The sequence below is a fragment of the Pseudonaja textilis genome, chromosome 11 (genome assembly GCF_049901715.1).
Source record: "Pseudonaja textilis isolate UNSWEBS1 chromosome 11, rPseTex1.2, whole genome shotgun sequence".
NCBI lineage: Eukaryota > Metazoa > Chordata > Lepidosauria > Squamata > Elapidae > Pseudonaja > Pseudonaja textilis.
Window position 1 is genome coordinate 14881115 of NC_142000.1, and position 19719 is coordinate 14900833.

General features: G+C 43.0%; 1 protein-coding gene across 1 annotated transcript; it reads right to left on the bottom strand.

The window, feature by feature from the left end:
• Positions 1 to 992: 992 nt before the first annotated feature.
• PLEKHF1 (pleckstrin homology and FYVE domain containing 1) lies at positions 993 to 15402 on the bottom strand. The gene is made up of 2 exons (XM_087940655.1): positions 14924 to 15402; positions 993 to 2396 (listed from the first exon to the last, which is right to left on the bottom strand). The coding sequence occupies exon 2, from the start codon at positions 2381 to 2383 to the stop codon at positions 1574 to 1576; it is 810 nt and encodes a 269-aa protein (XP_087796781.1). The 5' UTR covers positions 2384 to 2396; positions 14924 to 15402; the 3' UTR covers positions 993 to 1573.
• Positions 15403 to 19719: the final 4317 nt, after the last annotated feature.

The window sequence follows — 19719 nt, forward strand, 5'->3', positions numbered from 1 at the left end:
TATCTATCCTATCTATCCATCATCTGTCTGTCTGTCTGTCTGTCTGTCTGTCTGTCTGTCTGTCTGTATCTATCTATCTATCTATCTATCTATCTATCTATCTATCTATCTATCACCTATCTGTCCATCTATTCATCCATCCATCCACCCATCCAATCATCTGATTCCTGAGCATGGATGACTCAAGAATTCTGGGAGTTGAAGTCCACAGGTCATACAAATGCCATAGCTCCTCATTCCTACTCTAGAGCAGGGTTGTCAAACTCTTGGCCCGCAGGCCAGATGCGTCACACACTGGCCATACCCACGCTCGGTTTGGCGAAGGGGAAAAAAAAGTGCCGATACATCACGTGATGCCGACATGACGACATGAATTTGACACCCCTGTTCTAGAGTCTAGATGGTCAAAGCTTTTTTTTTTTTTGCTTTGGCTATCCGCATCTGATATTTCTATGCAATCTGGAAAGACGAAAGTGCTGATCAGCAAAATTAAGTTCTTTACAAGCAAACTCATACAATAATAATCTCTTTAACACCAACGTCCATGTTTATAGCACATAGAGTGTATGCTTTAAAAAAGAAATGACAACTCTATTAAGAGTGGTACTATTCTATCAGGAAGCAGCATATGTTAAAAGCATAATTTAGGCTTATTAAAAATAATTGGCTCTTTCTCATCAATACTGCCTACAAATCAGTTTTCTGTTCATCCAATTTCTTTTTTTAGTGTTCTAAAACACATCTGCTCTGTGTGATAATGGATCATTAGTTATCAAAACTTTCTGCTTATCACAAACAAGTCACTAGTTGTATTCCTAAATTGCACTAAGCTTTGGTTTACTGGTTTAGTTCAATAACACCCCAAGTGAAAAACTCATTAAACAAACCACGGTAGCATGATTTATATGAACATAAACTAGAAAAGGACCCCCAAATATCTAAACCCAGTTCCCCAAACTTTCTTTAAAATTCAACTAAAGTAAGCATCCAAAGCAATGTCAGTTTTTAATTTTTGATTTCAAGTTGATTTTAAAAAATTAAACAGCTGTTTTTGAAATGTAATACTATTGTAAATTTCATCAAATAACCTCCACTTAGTGCTTCATAAAAAGTATCCTCAATTTTCAGGGGTCTTCTAGAAATCATTCTTTTGATTTCTGAATCACCAGAACTCATGTTTTGGATTTATTAAAAAAAAAAACTGGGTTTCTTAAAGAGACACAACTCGGGGATATTTTTACATACACTTCTGTTGAATTTCCCAAGATGGAAATTCAACATTTGATGAGTATGGATGCTGACCATCTTCAAAATTAAATACAGAGGACCAACATTTCCGGAAAATACACAATATAATTTTAATCCAATTTGGAGCTTCAAGAGGAACAACTCAACCTTAGAGGGCCCAGTCAAAAGTTTACAAATTGGCTTTGAGGATAGTTCTTCTCTGTTATTCCTAAAACAAAAAAACAGATGGAGTGGAGTATGAAGTTAGTTCTCTTGCCAGTCCAGCCTTCTCCATCGTTTTCAAAAGTACGACAGCCATTTCAAGAGGAGAAGTCCCATGGAGCAATCAACTGTGGAAAGATGACCAGCTCATATCCGACGTGTAAAATTCTGTCTCGGCTGGCCACTGTTCCAGTTTATCTTCATCAGATCTGTCACTCTCGTCTCCGCTAGAAACTTCATAGCCAGCCACGGGAGAATGAACTGGCTTTGTTTCATCTCCAGATTCCTTCTTTTTAGCCATCAGCTGCTTGTAGCAAAGATTGCAAACCCTCAATGGTTTGGAGGACAGCCGAGGCATGAGAAACCGCTGGCGGGAACAGTCTCCGCACACCACGAAGCCACACTTTCGACAGTGGTGTCTTCGGATGAGCGCCGAGAACTTGGTATGGGTGCAACGCATACAGATATCCGTTGCCTTATCTGGAATCCAGGGAGCTGCGTATTCCGTCGGGGGCTGTTGTCCCGTTTTGGACAAAAGGTGTCGAATGCATTCTTCCAGGTGACTGACCCACTCTTTGCGCTCGGTCAGCGAGGCTGCCGAAACCACAAAGGACTTCTTGGAGGTCTTGATCATCCATCGGTTCTTCATTTGCAAGGTGTCCGGCAGAATCTCCAGAGTGACTTCATCCAAGGGGATGATGTGTTGGCAGCTGTATTTCCGTTTGTTGATCACAATGCTGCCGTACACCAGGATGTCGTTGAAAAGGAAGAAAATTCGGGGCTTGGCTTTCTTACGGCATTCTTTGGTCAAAATCCCTTCGCCCAAAAGGACCCTTCCTGACACAGCTAAGGGCTGGCCGGAAGTCCCAAAGCAGTTTTCTACTGCGGCAATCCGTTGACTGTTGATCTCGGTATTAGCCAGGTAATCTACCATTTTGAGAAGTCACCTGCAAAAGAAACCAAAAGGTAAATGACTGTTCTGACCAAGGCTTCCTGAGACTGTAATTAAGCACAAACTTAGTCCAAACAACTCTCTTTTTATTTCAACCGCTGGGAATTATGTTCATTCTCAGCCCGTAATGAGTCCCAAACAGTCTCTCGAGATAAGAGATAAGTCTCTCTTTATCTCCTTTGAATTGCTGCCAATAACTAAAGTGCCAAATTAGCAGTAAAAAGCCAGACAAAGTCCACACAGACTTCAAGGTTTAATCCAAACAGAGCAAACAACGTTGCTTCCTGCAAAGGCTCCTGTCCCTTTGCTCCTCCTTTATGTCTTATGGGAGGGGCCAATCACCTCCAAGCCTTACTCCCAAGTCGCCCCTTTTGTCTTAACTGTTCTTGCCTTCTGGCAGCTCTGCGCAAGCGCGCACTGGGAACAGGCTCCCCTTGTTCCTCTGCCTTGTTGCTGTCATGTTCTGGAGGCTCTGGAGTCAACACACAACTCCCAGATGGCCCTGGCCCCATCTCTGTTATCGGACACAGGACCAACGTCCGAGTCCTTCCCAGACTGGCCCATGTTCCTCCCCACTGTCCGACTCTGCTCCCATCTCCGTGGGCTGCTGGCGGACAAGACAGCAGTGACAAGACCAGGCCCCATTGGTTCTACAGTGTCATCAAAGCATGAAAAATAAACCCATCTATCTTAAAGAGTGATTTCACCATGGGCGAGACTGAGGATTTTGAAAAGCAACCCGTTTTTACAGCAGCACGATACTGGAACTCTTTCCTGTTTCATCCCTTGGAGTGTAACTTTTAAGGTTAAGACAAGAACAGAATCTATACAACAGGGGTTTTGAACTCAAGGCCCAGGGGGGCAGATCCGGCCCATGGGGTGCTTAGATCTGGCCCATGAGGCCACCCTGGAAACAGTGAAGGACCAGCCCACGGTGCCTCTGCCAAAAAAAAATGGAGCTTTCAAGGGCTGCAGGATGCTGTGCCAGCCAAAAACGGAGCTTGGGAGCCTGTTTTTACTGGCAGAGCGCTCGGGCCACTACAGATGCCTCTCGACATGAGTGACATCATACCAGCCATGCCCACCTTGCCACACCCACCCTGGCCCTCCAAGGTCAGACACAACCCTGATGTGGCCATCAATGAAATTGACTTTGACATCCCTGCTATACAAGGTAGCCCTCAACTTACCACGATTCGTCTAGTTTACAATAGCACTGAAAAAAGTGACTTACAACTGTTTTTCACACTGTTTTTCACCAGCATCCCCCTGGTCAGGTGAACAAAATACCAATAGCACTTAGACTTATAACGCTCCATAGTACTTTCCAGCCCTCTCGAACCAGTTTGCAGAGTCAGCCTCTTGCCCTTCCAACAATCTGGGTCCTCATTTTACTGGAAGGATGGAAGGCCGAGTCAGAAGGTTGAGCTGGTCAGGATCGAACTGCTGGCAGTGGAATTCAGAGTTTGCCTGCGATGCTGCATGCTAACCACGTGAGCCACTACGGTTTTCCAGTCGGACACTTAGCAATTGGATCCTATTTATGACAGCTGCAGCGTCCCTGGGTCATGTGAAGCAGAGGTGTCATTCAGCAGGTTCTGACCAGTTCTGGAGATCTGGTAGTGGAAATTTTGAGTATTTTGGGGAACTGGCAAATCCCACCTCTGACTGGAGATTTTGCACTATCCTTCCTCTGCCACGCCCATCAAGCCATGCCCACAGAACCGGTCGTAAAATTTTTTGAATCCCATTGCCTTTTGCAACCCTCTGACAAGCAGAGTCAATGGGGAAACCAGATTCACTTAACAACGCTGTCAAGCTGTCACTAACTGAACACCTGCAGCAATTCACTTAACTGTGACAAGAAAGCTCACAAAATGGGGGAAAGCTTAATTTAACAACGGCCTTGCTTAGTAATATGAATTTTGGGCTCCGTTGTGGTCATAAGTCAGGGACCATCTGTATAGAACAAATCCACCTATTTGGCAATATCTTTTGGTATTTTTCTTCCTCAACTGTGGATGGAAAACTACACGTTTTTCTGTGATTCAAGAATGCCCAGCAGAGACAGAAGGTTAGTAAAGAGATTGTACTTTGTTCTACTTTCCTTGCTTTTAAAAAAGGGAGCTCCTATAGAAAGCGAAATAATAAGGAAAATATTTGTCTGTGCAGGGATGGACAGACTAACTCTAGCGATTAAGGATAAGGGTGAGACAGAGTACTATGAAGTCTGGAGTAAAATATATCAACAGTTGGAGTCGAGGGGAAAAAAAAACAAAGAAATTGTTGACGCTTTATAGGAACGAAAGTAAAAGTTTTGTAAATTAAAGAAAATGAAACATGATATGACAAATATGATATGAATATAAAGATCACAAAGAGAAAAAAGATGGATAAGAAGCAAGGTTGTAAATTATATATATATATATATATATATATATATATATATATATATATATATATATATATATATATATATAAATGCATATAAACGCAAATAGAAACAAATATGTAACTAGCATTACATCAGCAACATAAGGAAAAAGGGAAAATTAATTGTGATCATTTATTTCTATGTTATAGTTTGTATGGCCAAAATGATGGCCAAGAAAGTCGCACTGTGTTCAGCTGTTTTTCATGTTTATTTAATTAAAAAAAAATTGGGCTCCTTCACATATTGTCCCTTCCCAATATAAGCTTTCAAAAATGGGATCGCCTCCAAAGGATTTTTTTTTTCTATGGAAGAATCTATAAGACCCTCAGCAAACTTCATTAGGCATCCCATATGCAGGCTCAAGGATCCTAGATGTCACATTTTATTTGTTTAAACAAAACAGCATTTGGTCTCAAGTGAAACACTCTTAAATATGGGGGCAAGGGAAGTGAGTCATTTCCTCGTGAACAAAGGTAAATTGAAGTTCGCAGAGAATGTTCCCATATTTTTCTTCCAGAGACAAATACAGTTGCTAATGTAACTGGTCGTTGGCAAAGAAATACGAAGGTCCTATTGGGGCAGGTTTCTTATCTGCAAAGAGTGTGTAAAGAAGCATTTTTTTTTCCTTAAAAAAGAGACTTTTGTGAATGTTACATCCCTAAGTGGTAAGAATACAGAGTGCAATAGAGTGTAATCTTCATCTGGAGAAATAGAACAATAAGGTTCTAACGAAGGAAAAGACTACAGCATAATCTCAATCTTGTGGTTCGTGCTATATCCGGCTCACAAACCTATGCCAGCCAGCTATTATTGTTATCATTCACAGTAGAAATGTATTTGTGGTCATAAGTCTCGAGTTTTGGATTTGGCATTCAATAGAATTTAGCTCGTCTTACACCGAGTGAAAGTTTTTTAATTTTCATAACTTTTTGAGATCTACAATTTGGCAAAAAAAAAAGAAAAAAAAAGCTCTTTCCTGGAACTGGAACAAATATAGTTACTTGTAGAAGATTAACAGATTAACAGAGTTGGAAGGGACCTTGTAGGTCATCTAGTCCAACCCCCTGCCCAAGCAGCAGACCTTACACAGTTTCTGACAGATGGCAATCCAGTCTCTTCTTGAAAATTTCCAGTGATGAAGCTCCCACAACTTCTGAAGGCAACTTCTGGTCCATGGGTTGGTTGCTCTCACTGTCAGAAAATTCCTCTTTATTTCCAGGTTGAATCTCTCCTTGATCAGTTTCCATCCATTATTCCTTATAGCCCTTAGACTGATATACCACTTCACAGTGCTTCACAGCCCTCTCTAAGCGGTTTACAGAGTCAGCCTATTTTGCCCTCAACAACCTGGGTCCTCATTTTACCCACCTCAGAAAGTTGGAAGGCTGAGTCAACCTGGAGCTGGTCAGGATCGAACTGCTGGCAATGGGCAGAATCAGCCTGCAATACTACATTCCCACCACTGTGCTACCATGAAAGGAAGGAAGGAAGGAAGGAAGGAATAGCCCTTAGACTTACATACTGCTTCACAGTACTTTCTAGCCCTCTCTAAGCAGTTTACAGAGTCAGCTCTTTGCCCCCAACAATCTGGGTCCTCATTTTACCCACCTCGGAAGGATGGAAGGCTCAGTCAACCTTGAGCTGGTTCAGGATCAAACTGCTGGCTGTAGGCAGAGCCTGCAATACCGCATCCTAACAATTGTACCAACAAGGAAGGTGGGAAGGAGGGAAGGGAAGGAAGGAAGGGAGGAAGGAAGGGAGGGAGGGAGGGAGGGAGGAAGGAAGGAAGGAAGGAAGGAAGGGCAGTAGTATTCTATATATATGAAATAGGCAATGAAATATCTCTGAAAGGATGACCCAACAGGTAATAGCAATAGCTCTTAGACTTATATACCACTTCACGGTGCTTTACAGCCGTCTCTAAGCAGGGTACAGAGTCAGCCTCTTGCCCCCAACAATCTGGGTCCTCATTTTACCCACCTCGGAAGGATAGAAGGCTGAGTCAACCTGGAGCCTGGTGAGATTCGAACTGCCAGATTGCAGGCAGCCGGCAGGCAGCAGAAGTAGCCAGCAGTACTGCACTCTAACTACTGCGCCACCGAGGCTCATGGAAAGCTGAAGCTCGGATACTCTGACCACAGAACGAGAAAAGACCCCAATGTTGGGAAAAATGGAAGGCGAAAGGAGAAGGGGGATTAATTTAATTTTACAGTTAGGTTGAGTTTCGAGTTAATTTTTGCTCTGACTACATCCTCATTGGGGAGTACAGCTAGAAGTGGCTTTGGCCTCCTGTAGTGGTTGCACATCCCCAAATTAATGGTTATAATCCAATTCCACTAAAAGAAGGGTGTAAAATATTAAATTGAAAAGTCATCCTGATGGAATAATTGATAGAGGAGGTGGCCCTGAAACCTGCAAAAAATTGTTCCATGGCATATACATGCACACCAAAATCAGGCCATATTTTTTAGCAAGAGGATATCCTGGGGAAATTTAGAAAAGAAAGAAACAGAAAGGAAGTTTAGGAATGGGATGAAGAAGGACAGTTTTTTCAAGGAAGGAAGAGAAAGGAAGGGAAAGGCAGGAAGGAGGAAAAGGAAAGAAAGAAAAAGAAAGAACGAAAGAAAGAAAGAAAGAAAGAAAGAAAGAAAGAAAGAAAGAAAGAAAGAAAGAAAGAAAGAAAGAAAGAGAAAGGAAGAAAAGAAAGGAAGAAGGGAGGGAAGGAAGAAAAGAAAGGAAGGAAGGAGGAAGGAAGGAAGGAAAGAAAGGAAAGGAAATTTTGTAAAAAGGATTTAGGAGCTATAGCAGATAATTATTTTATTCACCTTCTGGAAATCATTTGCAGGAACAGACTTAAACATTCCAGCTCTTCAATTACAGGCAGGCAATTATTCTCCTCCCCAAACAGTACTTTAAAGGCTCCAGCCTTCATTTAAATTTCTGGAAAGTTTATCTTGAAAACAAGAGAGCACCAGTTCCTTGGCTGGAACCGCTGCAGAGATCCTGAAGTGCTAAAAGAGGCTCTTTCACAACCGAATCCTAACATGTTCTTTCTTAGAAACAATCTTTCCTTCTCAAAGCGCACAGAAATTGCTTTTGTCATATGGATTGGTTGTGCAAAAATTCAAGGAACTACTGTTATCGCTTTAGCCAATCCAAAGCTTGGTTTGAAACGTTTTGTAAGAAAGCTTTTCTCTCGCAATAACTTAAGTCTCTGAGTTTGACGAGACAACCAATGCTGCCAGAAAGAAAGAAAGAAAGAAAGAAAGAAAGAAAGAAAGAAAGAAAGAAAGAAAGAAAGAAAGAAAGAAAGAAAGAAAGAAAGAAAGAACACCCCCGAAAACAAAACAAGAACAACCCACAGCCCCTTCCAAACTGAGTGCTCTGAAAGCAAAAAAAACCCAGACATTTCTTGCAGCAAAATTTTTTTTTAAAAAAAATTGAAGTCACACGTTTGCACATGAGTTGCATTGTGGTTTATATGGCTACGGCTTAGTACAGTTTTTCCCACCGTCTACATCCTTTGACTCTGGGAATTTCAGCTTCCATATTTTCCTCCCCTCTATCCTAACTATTGCTAAGAATTACAGCCAGACGAACTATATAAATTTTGGGCAGAGAAAGCCCGGGTAGCTTGTTAGAAGATCCCAACCTTTATGGCTTATTCAACAAACCAGGGTTAAAGGTATATCATCGTCATGGAGTACAGGTAGCCCACTCTTTACAGCAGTTCACTTAGTGGCCGTTCAAAGCAGAGGTGGTATTCAGCAGGTTCTGACCGGTTCTGGAGAACCAGTAGCGGAAATTTTGAGTAGTTCAGAGAACTGGCCAATCCCACCTCTGACTGGCCCCACCAACCCCATCTATTCTCTGTCTCCCATTGAGTCTCAGCTGATCGGCTGGGTCTTCTTTGGTTGCCCTGCACAAGAGAACGGAGCTGGAAAGCAGGTTAGTGGGGTGGGGAGGGAATGGGGATTTTGCAGTATTCTTCCCCTGCCACGCCCACCAAGCTACGCCCATAGAACTGGTAGTAAAAATGTTTGAATCCCACCACTGGTTCAAAATTATCACAGCACTGGAAAAAGTGACTTACAATCATTTTTTTTTTTACAGTTGCAACCTTTCCAGCATCCCCAACTCCCAGGATTCCCCAGTCATCATGCAAGGGCTTGTTCTGTAATATAGACAGTCCTCGACTTACAGCATTTATTTAGGGACCGTTCAAAGTTGCAATGGCACGGCACTGAAAAAAATGACTTATGACTGTTTTTCACAAGTTATGACCGTTATAGCATCCCCACAACTGGGTCCCCCTAAGGTCATGTGATCCCCTTCTGGGACCTTCTGACAAGCAAAGTCAGTGGGGAAGCCAGATTCACTTAATAACGGGCGTCACTAACTTGAACAACCGCTGTGTTATGTGAATTTCGTTGCAAGTGTATACTGTGTATATTTGTACAATGACAATGAAGTGTTGTTATAACTGCAGTGATTCCTTTAACAACTGAAAAGTCATAAAGTGGGGGCAAAATTCATTTCACAATTGTCTCACTTAACAACAGAATTTCGGGGCCCAATTGTGGTCGTAAGTCGAAGACTATCTGAACAATGATTCAAATCCAGTGTTGGATAAGTGCTGTATATTTATCAGCTGTCGGGCACAAAGGATCAAGACCCTTCATTTAAACTGCAGCTCAGAAGATTTATTCAAGCTTATTACACAAAAATCGAGTTTGAATCTAATGACAAGGCAAGCAAGCCGCTGGAATTTGAATGTGCATTTTCCCCCCGCTTCGTTTGAATATTATGTATTCTTTCAGGTTTCGTTCCTAGGCTGACCTTTGGATGAATGAACCCAGTGTGTTGAAATGGCATTGTAAAGAATGGCTTTGTGTAAATTGGGCTTGGGTTATTATTTTGTTCCACGGGAGTTGCAAACTTGCAATTCCTTATCTGCAGATAAACCTCCCAATCTCAAGAAGATAGGAACAGGAAAATAAACCAGAAAACTCTTGTAGCTCCTTATCCAAAGGGAGAGATAGCTAGGTGAAATGGTGAGCCTATCTGTTCACCAAACAAATAAAAACCAAGTTATTTATCTTACTGTTTCAAAGAATTGTATGCAAATATATTTTGGAAGGAAGAGTAGATACAAACGTTGGCCTTCTCTACTAAGATAAACTGACTTCTTATGTCGGATTATTTTACAGGTAGTCCTTGAATTATGACCACAATTGCACCAAAATTTATGTTATCTCTAGCATCGCATAATGGAGTGAGCTCCCGTTCCTTGTCCCAGCTTCTGCCAACCTAGCAGTTCGAAGGCATGTAAAAAGAAATGCAAGTAGAAAAATAGGAACCCCTTTGGTGGGAAGGGAACAGCGTTCCATGCGCCTCTGTCATTTAGTCATGTCAGCCACATGACCACGGAGACGTCTTCGGACAGTACTGGCTCTTCAACTTTGTAACGGAGATGAACACCCCGCCCCCTAGAGCCGGAATCGACCAGTAGGTATGTGCGAGGGGAACCTTTACCTTTACCTAGGCTTCAAAATTGTCTTTGGTCAATAAACAATCCAGAAACTTGCTGTAAAAAGGAAAATCAATCTCAAAGACTCCCAAGAGGCCTGAGCTTTGTGCGTAGCACACAGCAACAAATCATGTGTTTTAAGGCCTCTGGGAGGGATTGTCTCATGGTCCTAAAGGAGCCACAAGAGAAGAGCCCAAGGACGCTTCTTGGTTGACTTAAAAACCCAACCTTGAAGTATGCCCCGTGCAAGAAGCAAAGTCAGAAATGAAGGCCCGAACGAATCCTTAGTCGTTTTGCCTAACTTAAATATCTTGTTGTGGCCCGATTTGGACAGTGAGGAAATTGGGGAGGAACATGGGCCTGTCCTGGAGTCTGGGGAAGGCTCGGATGAGGGCTCTGCATCGGAGGCCGAGATGGGGCCAGGGTCATCCGACAGTTATCAGCTGCCTTTGGAGTCAGACACCAGTGGGGCAAAAGAACAGCTGGAGCCTGTTTCCCGTGTGCGTATGCACAGAGCTGCCAGGAGAAGGGAACAGCTAAGGAACAAGGGCCGACTTGGGAGTAAAACCACAAGGGACTTGGTCGTGAAGCCACAGGCGGATTGTGACTGGCCCCTCCCCTAGGGAATAAAAGAGGAGTGAAAGGGGAGTGGGGTTTTGCAGGACACAATTAGTTCATTTAAGTGAAGATCTATTCCCGCATTCTTGCCAATTACTGTCTGCTACAGTGTGGCATCTGAAAGATATCAGCCTGGCAACTCTCCAAGCCTGATAAAGGTCTGTAATTGGCAAATATCTTGAAAGACTGTCGGCCAGGGACTTTGCAGGAGGGGAGTTCACTGTAAAATACATAAAGGGGGTTTATTGGGATGAGGAGTCATCTTCGTGCTATTGGGGAAGCCTCGGTCAGAACATATCTTGAAAATTAATTCCAGAGAAAAGGGTGGTTGCTATTAACTCAGAAATCAGAGAGTGAGTCAAGAAATGAAGCTCAGGCTTCTCTCCACGTCACTTGGGCAGAGTGACTAACAGTATCTATCACTCCACCTTCCCTGGGGAGATTGGGGGGTGGGTGGAAATCCCTTTCTCTCTGCTGTGCAATTCTACTAATTTCCAGAGAAACTTCACGAGCCAAGAGGGACTGAGATGGAATCATTAGAATAAAGATCTAGAAAGAGCTTTAAAAAGCCAGTTACTTCTCTGGAACTTCCTGCTCCAAACAATGGGAGCTTCTGGGTTATCTGCCAAAGGTTAGCTTCTGCAAGATTAATTTGTGACTCATCAGAGATAAAACTGCAAAAGGAGAACACTTGCAAAGCCTTCCTTTTTGAGCGGGCTCCCAACTTCTTTCTGCGGAGGTGCCAAATTCTGCCATTATTTCATTGCTGACAAATTCTGCCATCACTTCAAAATGATCGGAAAAAGTAGAGGGGAAACCAAGAAGTTCATAACTCTAAACTGGGCAGAAAAGATAGATTCTTATTCTCACTGCTCACACTTGCAAGCTATAGAATTTTAACCCTCTGATGATGAAAAAGCCATTATTCTGTCCATCTTCCATCAACTTTTTTTTTTCATTTCATAGTCAATACAACCATTGTATGCCATTCTCGTCCCACTCTCTTGTTGCTGGCATCTCTCTGCCAACAGAAGAATGCACCTTACAAAACAAGCTCTTTACTTCACGATATCTATGTACTACTCACAATGTCATGTCTGTTTGGTAGTTTGTAACTTTTAGCTGGGTGAAATGCTGCGTCTTAAGGCAACCATCTTTGAACCCATATACCTCCAATGAACTAACTGAAAGAACGTCTCTAAAGACCAAAACCTATGACTCCCATGGAATTCAAACTTGGCAAAGTTTTGGCCACTTTAATGCTGCTGTATTGCTGTAGTCAGCCGGTCATCATTTCCATTGCTCCCTGCCAGTTTCCTCCAAGGAATGTCACTGGGGAAGCCAACAGGAAATCGGAAGTCAGTCTTGTTGCCGCTGGTTTTTTTTTTTTTGTCCAGCTGTGTTAATTTTGTTTCTCTGCTTAGGGAAATATATCTCTCTCAATGGGTCACAGATTGCTTGGAATCTATTAAATTAACCCTCAATCTCAACAGAGTGGTAGCTGAAGCCTTTATTACTTGTTAGACTCCTTCCTGTTTTGCTGGTGATACTCTATGCCTTTAAAAGAGTCTTTGGGCACTTGGCCATGAAGGAGTCTTGTGGGAAAGTCTTAAGTCTTTGTGTGACTCAGAGACTGGTTGTGAAAGGCAGAGAAGTTCAGCGGGGTAAAAAGTTGGCTCAGCAGTTGAGATTAAGTTTAAATCACTTTCCATGACAGGAAGGGGGACTTTCATCAGAAGTCTCCTTTGAGATCAACATCACCGATTTCTGAGAAGGCACTGGAGGCCAACCCAAGTTTTTGCTGTTGCCCTACAGAACCTTTTATAGAGTTTTTGAATCTCTAATACGATCATGTTCAGCCTGGTAGCTTCCAAACTTCCCTTCCTAGCCAGCTCTCTTTCATGTAAGAATTATGGAAGTAAAAACTAGAAAGGCCTCAGGATGAGAAAAAAAAAACCATGTTTCATTCTTTGAGTCAGGTATCCAAACACTCATGTTGTAATCCAACAGTCTTCAAACTTGGCAAGCTTAAGACTTGTGGACTTCAACTCCCAGAATTCCTGAGCGAATTCCTGACTGGAGGAGGAATTCTGGGAGTTGAAAAAATTATCTTCCATTCTTTGAGTCAGGTATCCAGACACTCATATTGTAACCCAAGGGTCTTCAAACTTGGCAAACTTAAGACTTGTGGACTTCAACTCCCAGAATTCCTGAGCTAACATGACTGGAGAAGGAATTCTGGGAGTTGAAAAAATTATCTTCCATTATATGAGTCGGGTATCCAAACACACATATTGTAACCCAAGGGTCTTCAAACTTGGCAAGCTTAAGACTTGTGGACTTCAACTCCCAGAATTCCTGAGCGGATTCCTGACTGGAGGAGGAATTCGGGGAGTTGAAGTCCACAAGTCTTAAAGTTGTCAAGTTTGAAGACCTATTAAAGTTTTCTGTAAGTGGGATTTCCCCCCCAGTACAATGAGAAGCATGGTGGGGGCAAAAAAATATATATTCAGAAGCCCTTTTTAATATCAGCACCTCCCAACTTCCAAATTCCCTTGGGAAGAACAGGCGGCTTTCACGCTAAATTTAAAGTGAGCTATTAAGAATATTCTGTACTGCCTTTATAGGCAATTAAATTTCCTTCTCCAACTGAATGTCAAATTGTAAGTTTTCTTTAATGTACAGCTGGGCTCCAATGCTTGTTTTAAGACACCGTGTCTCAGCCACTAAGTTTAAAATGCATGGACATCAACTCCCCAGAATTCCCCAGTCCCCAAGCATCAACTCCCAGAATTCCCCAGTCACTTACTTTATAATACAGATAGTCCTCAACTTACCACAGTTCATTTAGTGACGGTTTGAAGTTACCACGGCACTGAAAAAAAAGGGAGCTGTGACTGTTTTTCAAAAGTGACGATCTTTGCAGCATCCCCACAATCAAGTGATCAAAATTCAGGCGCTTGGCGACGGGTTCATATTTATGACCATTGCTGTGTCTCAGGGTCCTTTTAGTGACCTTCTGACAAGCAAAGTCAATGGGGTGGGAGCCAGATTCACTTAACAACCGGGTTCGTAACTTATCACCTGCGGCAATTCACTTAACAGCGAAGGTCATAAAATGGGGGGAAACTCACTTAACAAACGTCTCACTTAACAACAGAAATTTGGAGCTCAATTGTGGCTGTAAGTCAAGGACTACCTGTACATTAAAATCAGATGAAAGCACATAAAATATGCCAAATTACTGTGCAGGAGGGACATTTTGTGACTCTTCATAGTCAAAGAATATTTGCCTGGCACTGTTCATCCCTCACATATGCCTCTCACGTCAGTAGGAACATATGTGTGCACAATGTCGACGGCAGATTCTCAGTCATCCAGGCTGTGGTTGTCTCAAAAGTGTTTTTTTTTTCCCCCAAAAGGCAACCGGGCTTCATTTTTTCCTTGAAGACGTTTCGTTTCTCATCCAAGAAGCTTCTTTCAGTTTTGCAGTTCTGACTGGTGGGGGATCTTCAGCCAGAACTGAAGAAGCTTCTTGGAAGGGGAGAAGCCAAACATCTTAAAGGAAAAACAAAGTCCAGTTGCCTTTTACGGGGAAAAAAAAAACCCACCTTTGGGACATAGGTGTGCACAGAACTTCTCGGGTCTCCCCGTCCCCGTTATTTTTGTGACTTTCCAAAGAAAACGAGGGAAATCTTGTAATACGTCAATCAGTAGCTACCCATAAGAATCCCATCTGATGTAGTTGGAACTGTAATGGTATATAGGGGAAAGGAGGGAGGGGGAACTGAAATGCACTGTATTTAAATCCGTTTTTCTTCCTCCCACCCCCCCCTGGTCCAAAGTTGAAAAAGTGCGTTGAACTCGCGCGCCTCTTCATTTCCGAAAGCATCGCGGGGCGGAGATCGGCGGACGAGCCAAAACCCAATTCCCAACCTACCTTCTTGTGACTTCCTTGGCTCGGATCCAAACCCGAGACGGCCTCGGCCGCTCTCTCTCTCTCTCTCTCTCGATCCTTGAGATCCCAAGGGGCCAGTTCAAAGATCGCCTCTCTCTCTCTCTCTCTCTCTCTCTCTCTTTCTCTTTCTCTCTCTCTGCAATCCGCTGGGAGCCGAGAAGCGTTAAGCGGGTCGTTGCAACCCTGAGTACTCCAAGTTCTAAGAAAGAGATCCACGGACTGGACTGGACCCGGTTGGAAACCAGACCCTTTCCGAGTAGATTCCCAATAGAGATGCACGATCAAAAATCCCTGTGGGGTTTTGTTTGTTTGTTTGTTTGTTTCTTCCTTTCCCCTCCGGATTCGCGAGCTCTCCGAGCTCCGCGGCGGAGAAGACCAGAGGACTAAAAAGTGACGCGGGGGGAGAGAAAGTATCTTCGGAACGCAGGAACTCTCAAAACATTCCACGCCCTCCCTTTGATGTCGGGGGCCCAGCCAATCAGCGCGCCGCTCAAGGGAGCCAGACCATCCGGTTCTGGAACGCTCAGACTCGGCGTTCCAACCGCTTAGCCGCGCCCCCGAGGAGGAGAAGGCGACCGTGAGAGAAAGGAAGAAAACGTCAGGAAACCAATCGGAAAGGGCACAATCGGAGCTCGGGTTTGGGTTTGGGTAGGGAGTGGGCGGGCGGGCGAGAAACCAAAAAAAAAAAAAAAAAAGGAAAAGATTCACAGATTCACAGATTAATAGAGTTTGGAAGGGGCCTTGTAGGTCATCTAGTCCAACCCCCTCCCCAAGCAGGAGACCCTACACCATTTCTGACAGAAGGCAGTCCAGTCTCTTCTTGAAAGCTTCCAAGAATGAAGCTCCCACGACTTCCCGAGTCAACTTCTGTTCCAGGGGTTGATGGTTTTCTCTGCGGACCACCGAAATTTTCTCGTGGACCACCAGTGGTCCCCGGCCCGCTGGTTGGTGACCACTGTTCTAGTCCAGCCCCCTGCTTAGGCAGGAAACCCTATATCATTTGAGACAAAACGGTTGCCAAGGAATTGTTGGACAGTCCTCTGTTGAGAGCTTTCAAAAGCTTTGTGACTCTCCCTGCCTCGTGAAATATATTTGTCTAATGTAGATCTTTGACGTTGTGACAGTGTCAAAATCAATTTCCAAGCTTGTCTGTTTGCAGGCAATATTTCAACCCAGTTTCATTTTCCTTCAGCCGAGCCACTTATTGTGCCGTTTGTTGACTTTAGCCTGACTAGAAGAGAGCACATTTCTCTTTCGAATTCTTATTCTTCTCTTGCACCTGTTTTATTTAAAAAGCCATCTTTTATGCCCTGCTTGGGTTTTTTATTTATTTATTATTGTACAAAGGAAATCCTGACAAAATGATTAGATATTTCAAACACTAAAGCTTAGGTAGATTAGTCAGTTCAAATATTAGGACTGAAAAAAAAAATATTGCAAGGAACAAGCGTGCCATCATGATAAGTTAATTTAAAAAGTTGTAACCGTGTTCACCGTGATAGGCACAAATCTTCACTGGAGTACGTAGAAAAAAAATGGCCTTGATTAAAAAGGTAAGAGAGAACTTTTTCGGCTTGTGATTAAGAGACTGTCGAAAGCATGTGGCACAAACAGTTGTTTTATACTATCCATGTTGCACAGCGCACCCAATACAGCATTTCATTCTTGGAACCGTGCAGATGAAATACAGCTTCCAAAACTGTAGAGAAATGGATGACAGTTTTTTGTCTCACTAATTTTTATGATTATGCCCAATATTATTGGAAGCATTCTCATTAATAGCAGTAGCACTTCGGGAGGGGGGGAGGGAGAGGGGGGGAGAGAGGGAGGGAGGGAGATGCACGAGAGAGAGAGAGATAACAGAGAGATGGATGAATGGATGCTTTATTTATTTAATTTTTTAAAATAAAATTCACATGTTGCTCACCGAGAGAGAGAAAAGCCTGGTGCCTTAACTATTACAGTCCTTGACTTACGCGGTTCATTTGATGACTGTTTGAAGTTATGTCACTGAAAAAGTGATTGTGTAATCATTTTTCACACTTAATGGTTGTTGCAGCATCCCGCTGGTCACATGATCCAAATTCAGATGCTTGGTAACTGACTCATATTTATGACGGTTGCAGTGTCCCGGGGTCACACAATATCCCCTTTTACGACCTTCGGACCAGCAACATCAATGGGGGAAGCCAGATTCCATTTAATAACTTGCCAACTTAACAACGGCAGGTATTCAGCCAACAACTGTGGCACAGAAAGTCGTAGAATGGAACAAAATTCACTGAACAACTGTCTCGCTTAGCGATGGGAAACTTTGGGCTCCCTTGTGGTCCTAAATCAAGGACTTCCCTGTATAGGACATCCTCAGTTCTCCCACAGGCTAACCCTTATCCTACTTTCCTGTCCTCTGGGTGTCACAGCAGCCAGCAGAATATGGGAAATGCTTCCCCGTTTAACCGTAAGTGAGAAAGAATGGGGCCTGTGGTTCCCGCAGATTTGCATTTCGGCGCACTCCATGCGGCAACGGTTTTATGGAAACCCTGGGAGGAAAAAGGAGGCGAAAACGGCTGGAGAATTTGTTTTTAATTAAGCCATAAGGCTTGATGGTCTATCCCTGCCATGCAGTAAAATCACCCCTAGCGAAGGTTAGGAAAGGCATTTGGTTCCGATGAGCGGCTTCAAATCACCCAGATTGTGAAACGATGACGGCTCCCTGGAGCTCAGAGGAGACTGTTTTCCTTAGATTTGCCTTATTGCAAAGAAAAGGGATGCGGTGGCTCAGTGGCTAAGACGCTGAGCTTGTCACTCAGCAAAGTCGGCAGTTTGGAGGTTCGAACCCAGTGGTGGTATTCTACCGGTTCAGCCCGGTTCTGCCAAGCCGGTAGCAACGAGCAGTGGAGACCGAAACAGTTCTCTCCACTGTTCTGTTGTTGGGCCCACCTGCCTGCCCGGGCTCATATACTCACCTTTATCCTCTGAATTTGAAGCGCAGCTGCTTTGCGCGGCACAGAAGAGTGCCACGTGGCGGCTGCTTGAAGTGACCGAGATCGTGCAGGCTTGCGGGAGGTGAGTTAGAACACCTTTGCACCTGCACAAAGTGCGTGTTTTGCAAAGCGCACCCACACCAAGCCACACCTACCGAACCATTCATAAAAATATTTGAATCCCACCACTGTTCGAATCCCTAGCGCCATGTAACAGAGTGAGCTCCCGTTCCTTGTCCCAGCTTCTGCCAACCTAGCAGTTCAAAAGCACATAAAAAAAAATGCAAGTAGAAAAATAGGGTGGGAAGGGAACAGCGTTCCATGCGCCTTCGACATTTAGTCATGCCGGCCACAGGACCACGGAGATGTCTTCGGACAGCGTTGGATCTTTGGCTGGGTGAATCTGCATTTCCGTCTTTAATGCTTCCACCCATTCGTTCTCGCCCTACCCTTGAGAGCTATAGAGGATAAATCTCTCCCTTCTTTCTATTCTTTCTTTTTTAAAAAAATCATTTTTATTACATTTTTTCAAAGATACAAATCTCATTCTTGTTTGTGACAACGTTTTGGCATCGACAAATACATATATCTTATGTACCTTATTATATACATCATTATCATATACATCAACACATATCTATGTCTTGTATGTCATATATATATATATATATATATATATATATATATATATATATATATATATACACAACTATATATATCTTATATATCTTACTATAAATACATCTATGTTAACAATCTCTTAAGGTCTCTTACTTTATTTACAATACTCCATTCTTCCTAATCTTTGTATCTATTTTATTGTGTAATATTCGGAATTCTCCTTATCTTTCATTTCTAATGTGAGCTTATCCATTTCCGCGCACTCCAATACTTTTTGTATGACTAGATCTTCCGGGGGAATATTGGCTCCTTTCCATAATTGTGCGAAAGCTATTCTGGCTGCTGTCAAAATGTGTAGAATAATATATTTGATCTTTTTAGATTAAATCTCTCCCTTCTTTCTAGTGACAGCTCTTCAACTATTGGAAGTTGACTGTTGTGTTGCTCCTCGCCCTTCCTTTCTTTAGGCTAAGCGTAGCCAGTTCCTGTAACTGTTCTTTAGCCTCCAAACCAGACATTTTCAAGCTTGGCAGCTTTTTTGATGTGTGGACTGCTGGCTGGAGAATTCAGGAAGTTGAAGTCCACCCATCTTAAAATTGCCAAGTTTGAGATACATTGCTTAGTCTAAGCTCTTTGCTGTCCTGACTATTCCTTTTATTTTCTCTAGAGTATTTGGCATGCATAAGCTGAATTCTAAGTGCTTGCAAGATCCAGGGCTTTCTATTTGGCCAGAGCCAAGCAGAATGAAAGTGGAGGCATGAGACATAGAGCCTTTTAAAGAAAATCTAATTCCAAAGGTTTCTCCGTGCGAAATGGGCTTTTTGAGAGATTCCAGCAGACGTGGCCAGCGACACAGGAATAGATGTAGTTCTCTTTTTATCATCCCAGGTTCTTCTGGGGGACTTGTTTAATTATAGGTAACTAAAATTGCCTTATAATATCGTTTCTGGAACTGGCAGAGGAGTTAGTTAGAGGATGTAGGGAGGTGAAAGTGTGCTCTGACCCCTTGTGGGAGGAATAGGAACATCCAGGTTTGCAAAGAATTATCGGGCAGGAGATGGGGAAAATCTTGAGACGGGTTTTATGATTGGAACCTGAGATTTGGAGAGAATATAAATCAATGGATGCCTGTATCAGTAATGATTGCGGTACGCTACATAAACCTGGATCATT

Excerpts from the sequence above, each read along its gene's own strand:
- PLEKHF1 (XM_087940655.1), bottom strand. The coding sequence starts at position 2,383 with ATGGTAGATTACCTGGCTAATACCGAGATCAACAGTCAACGGATTGCC.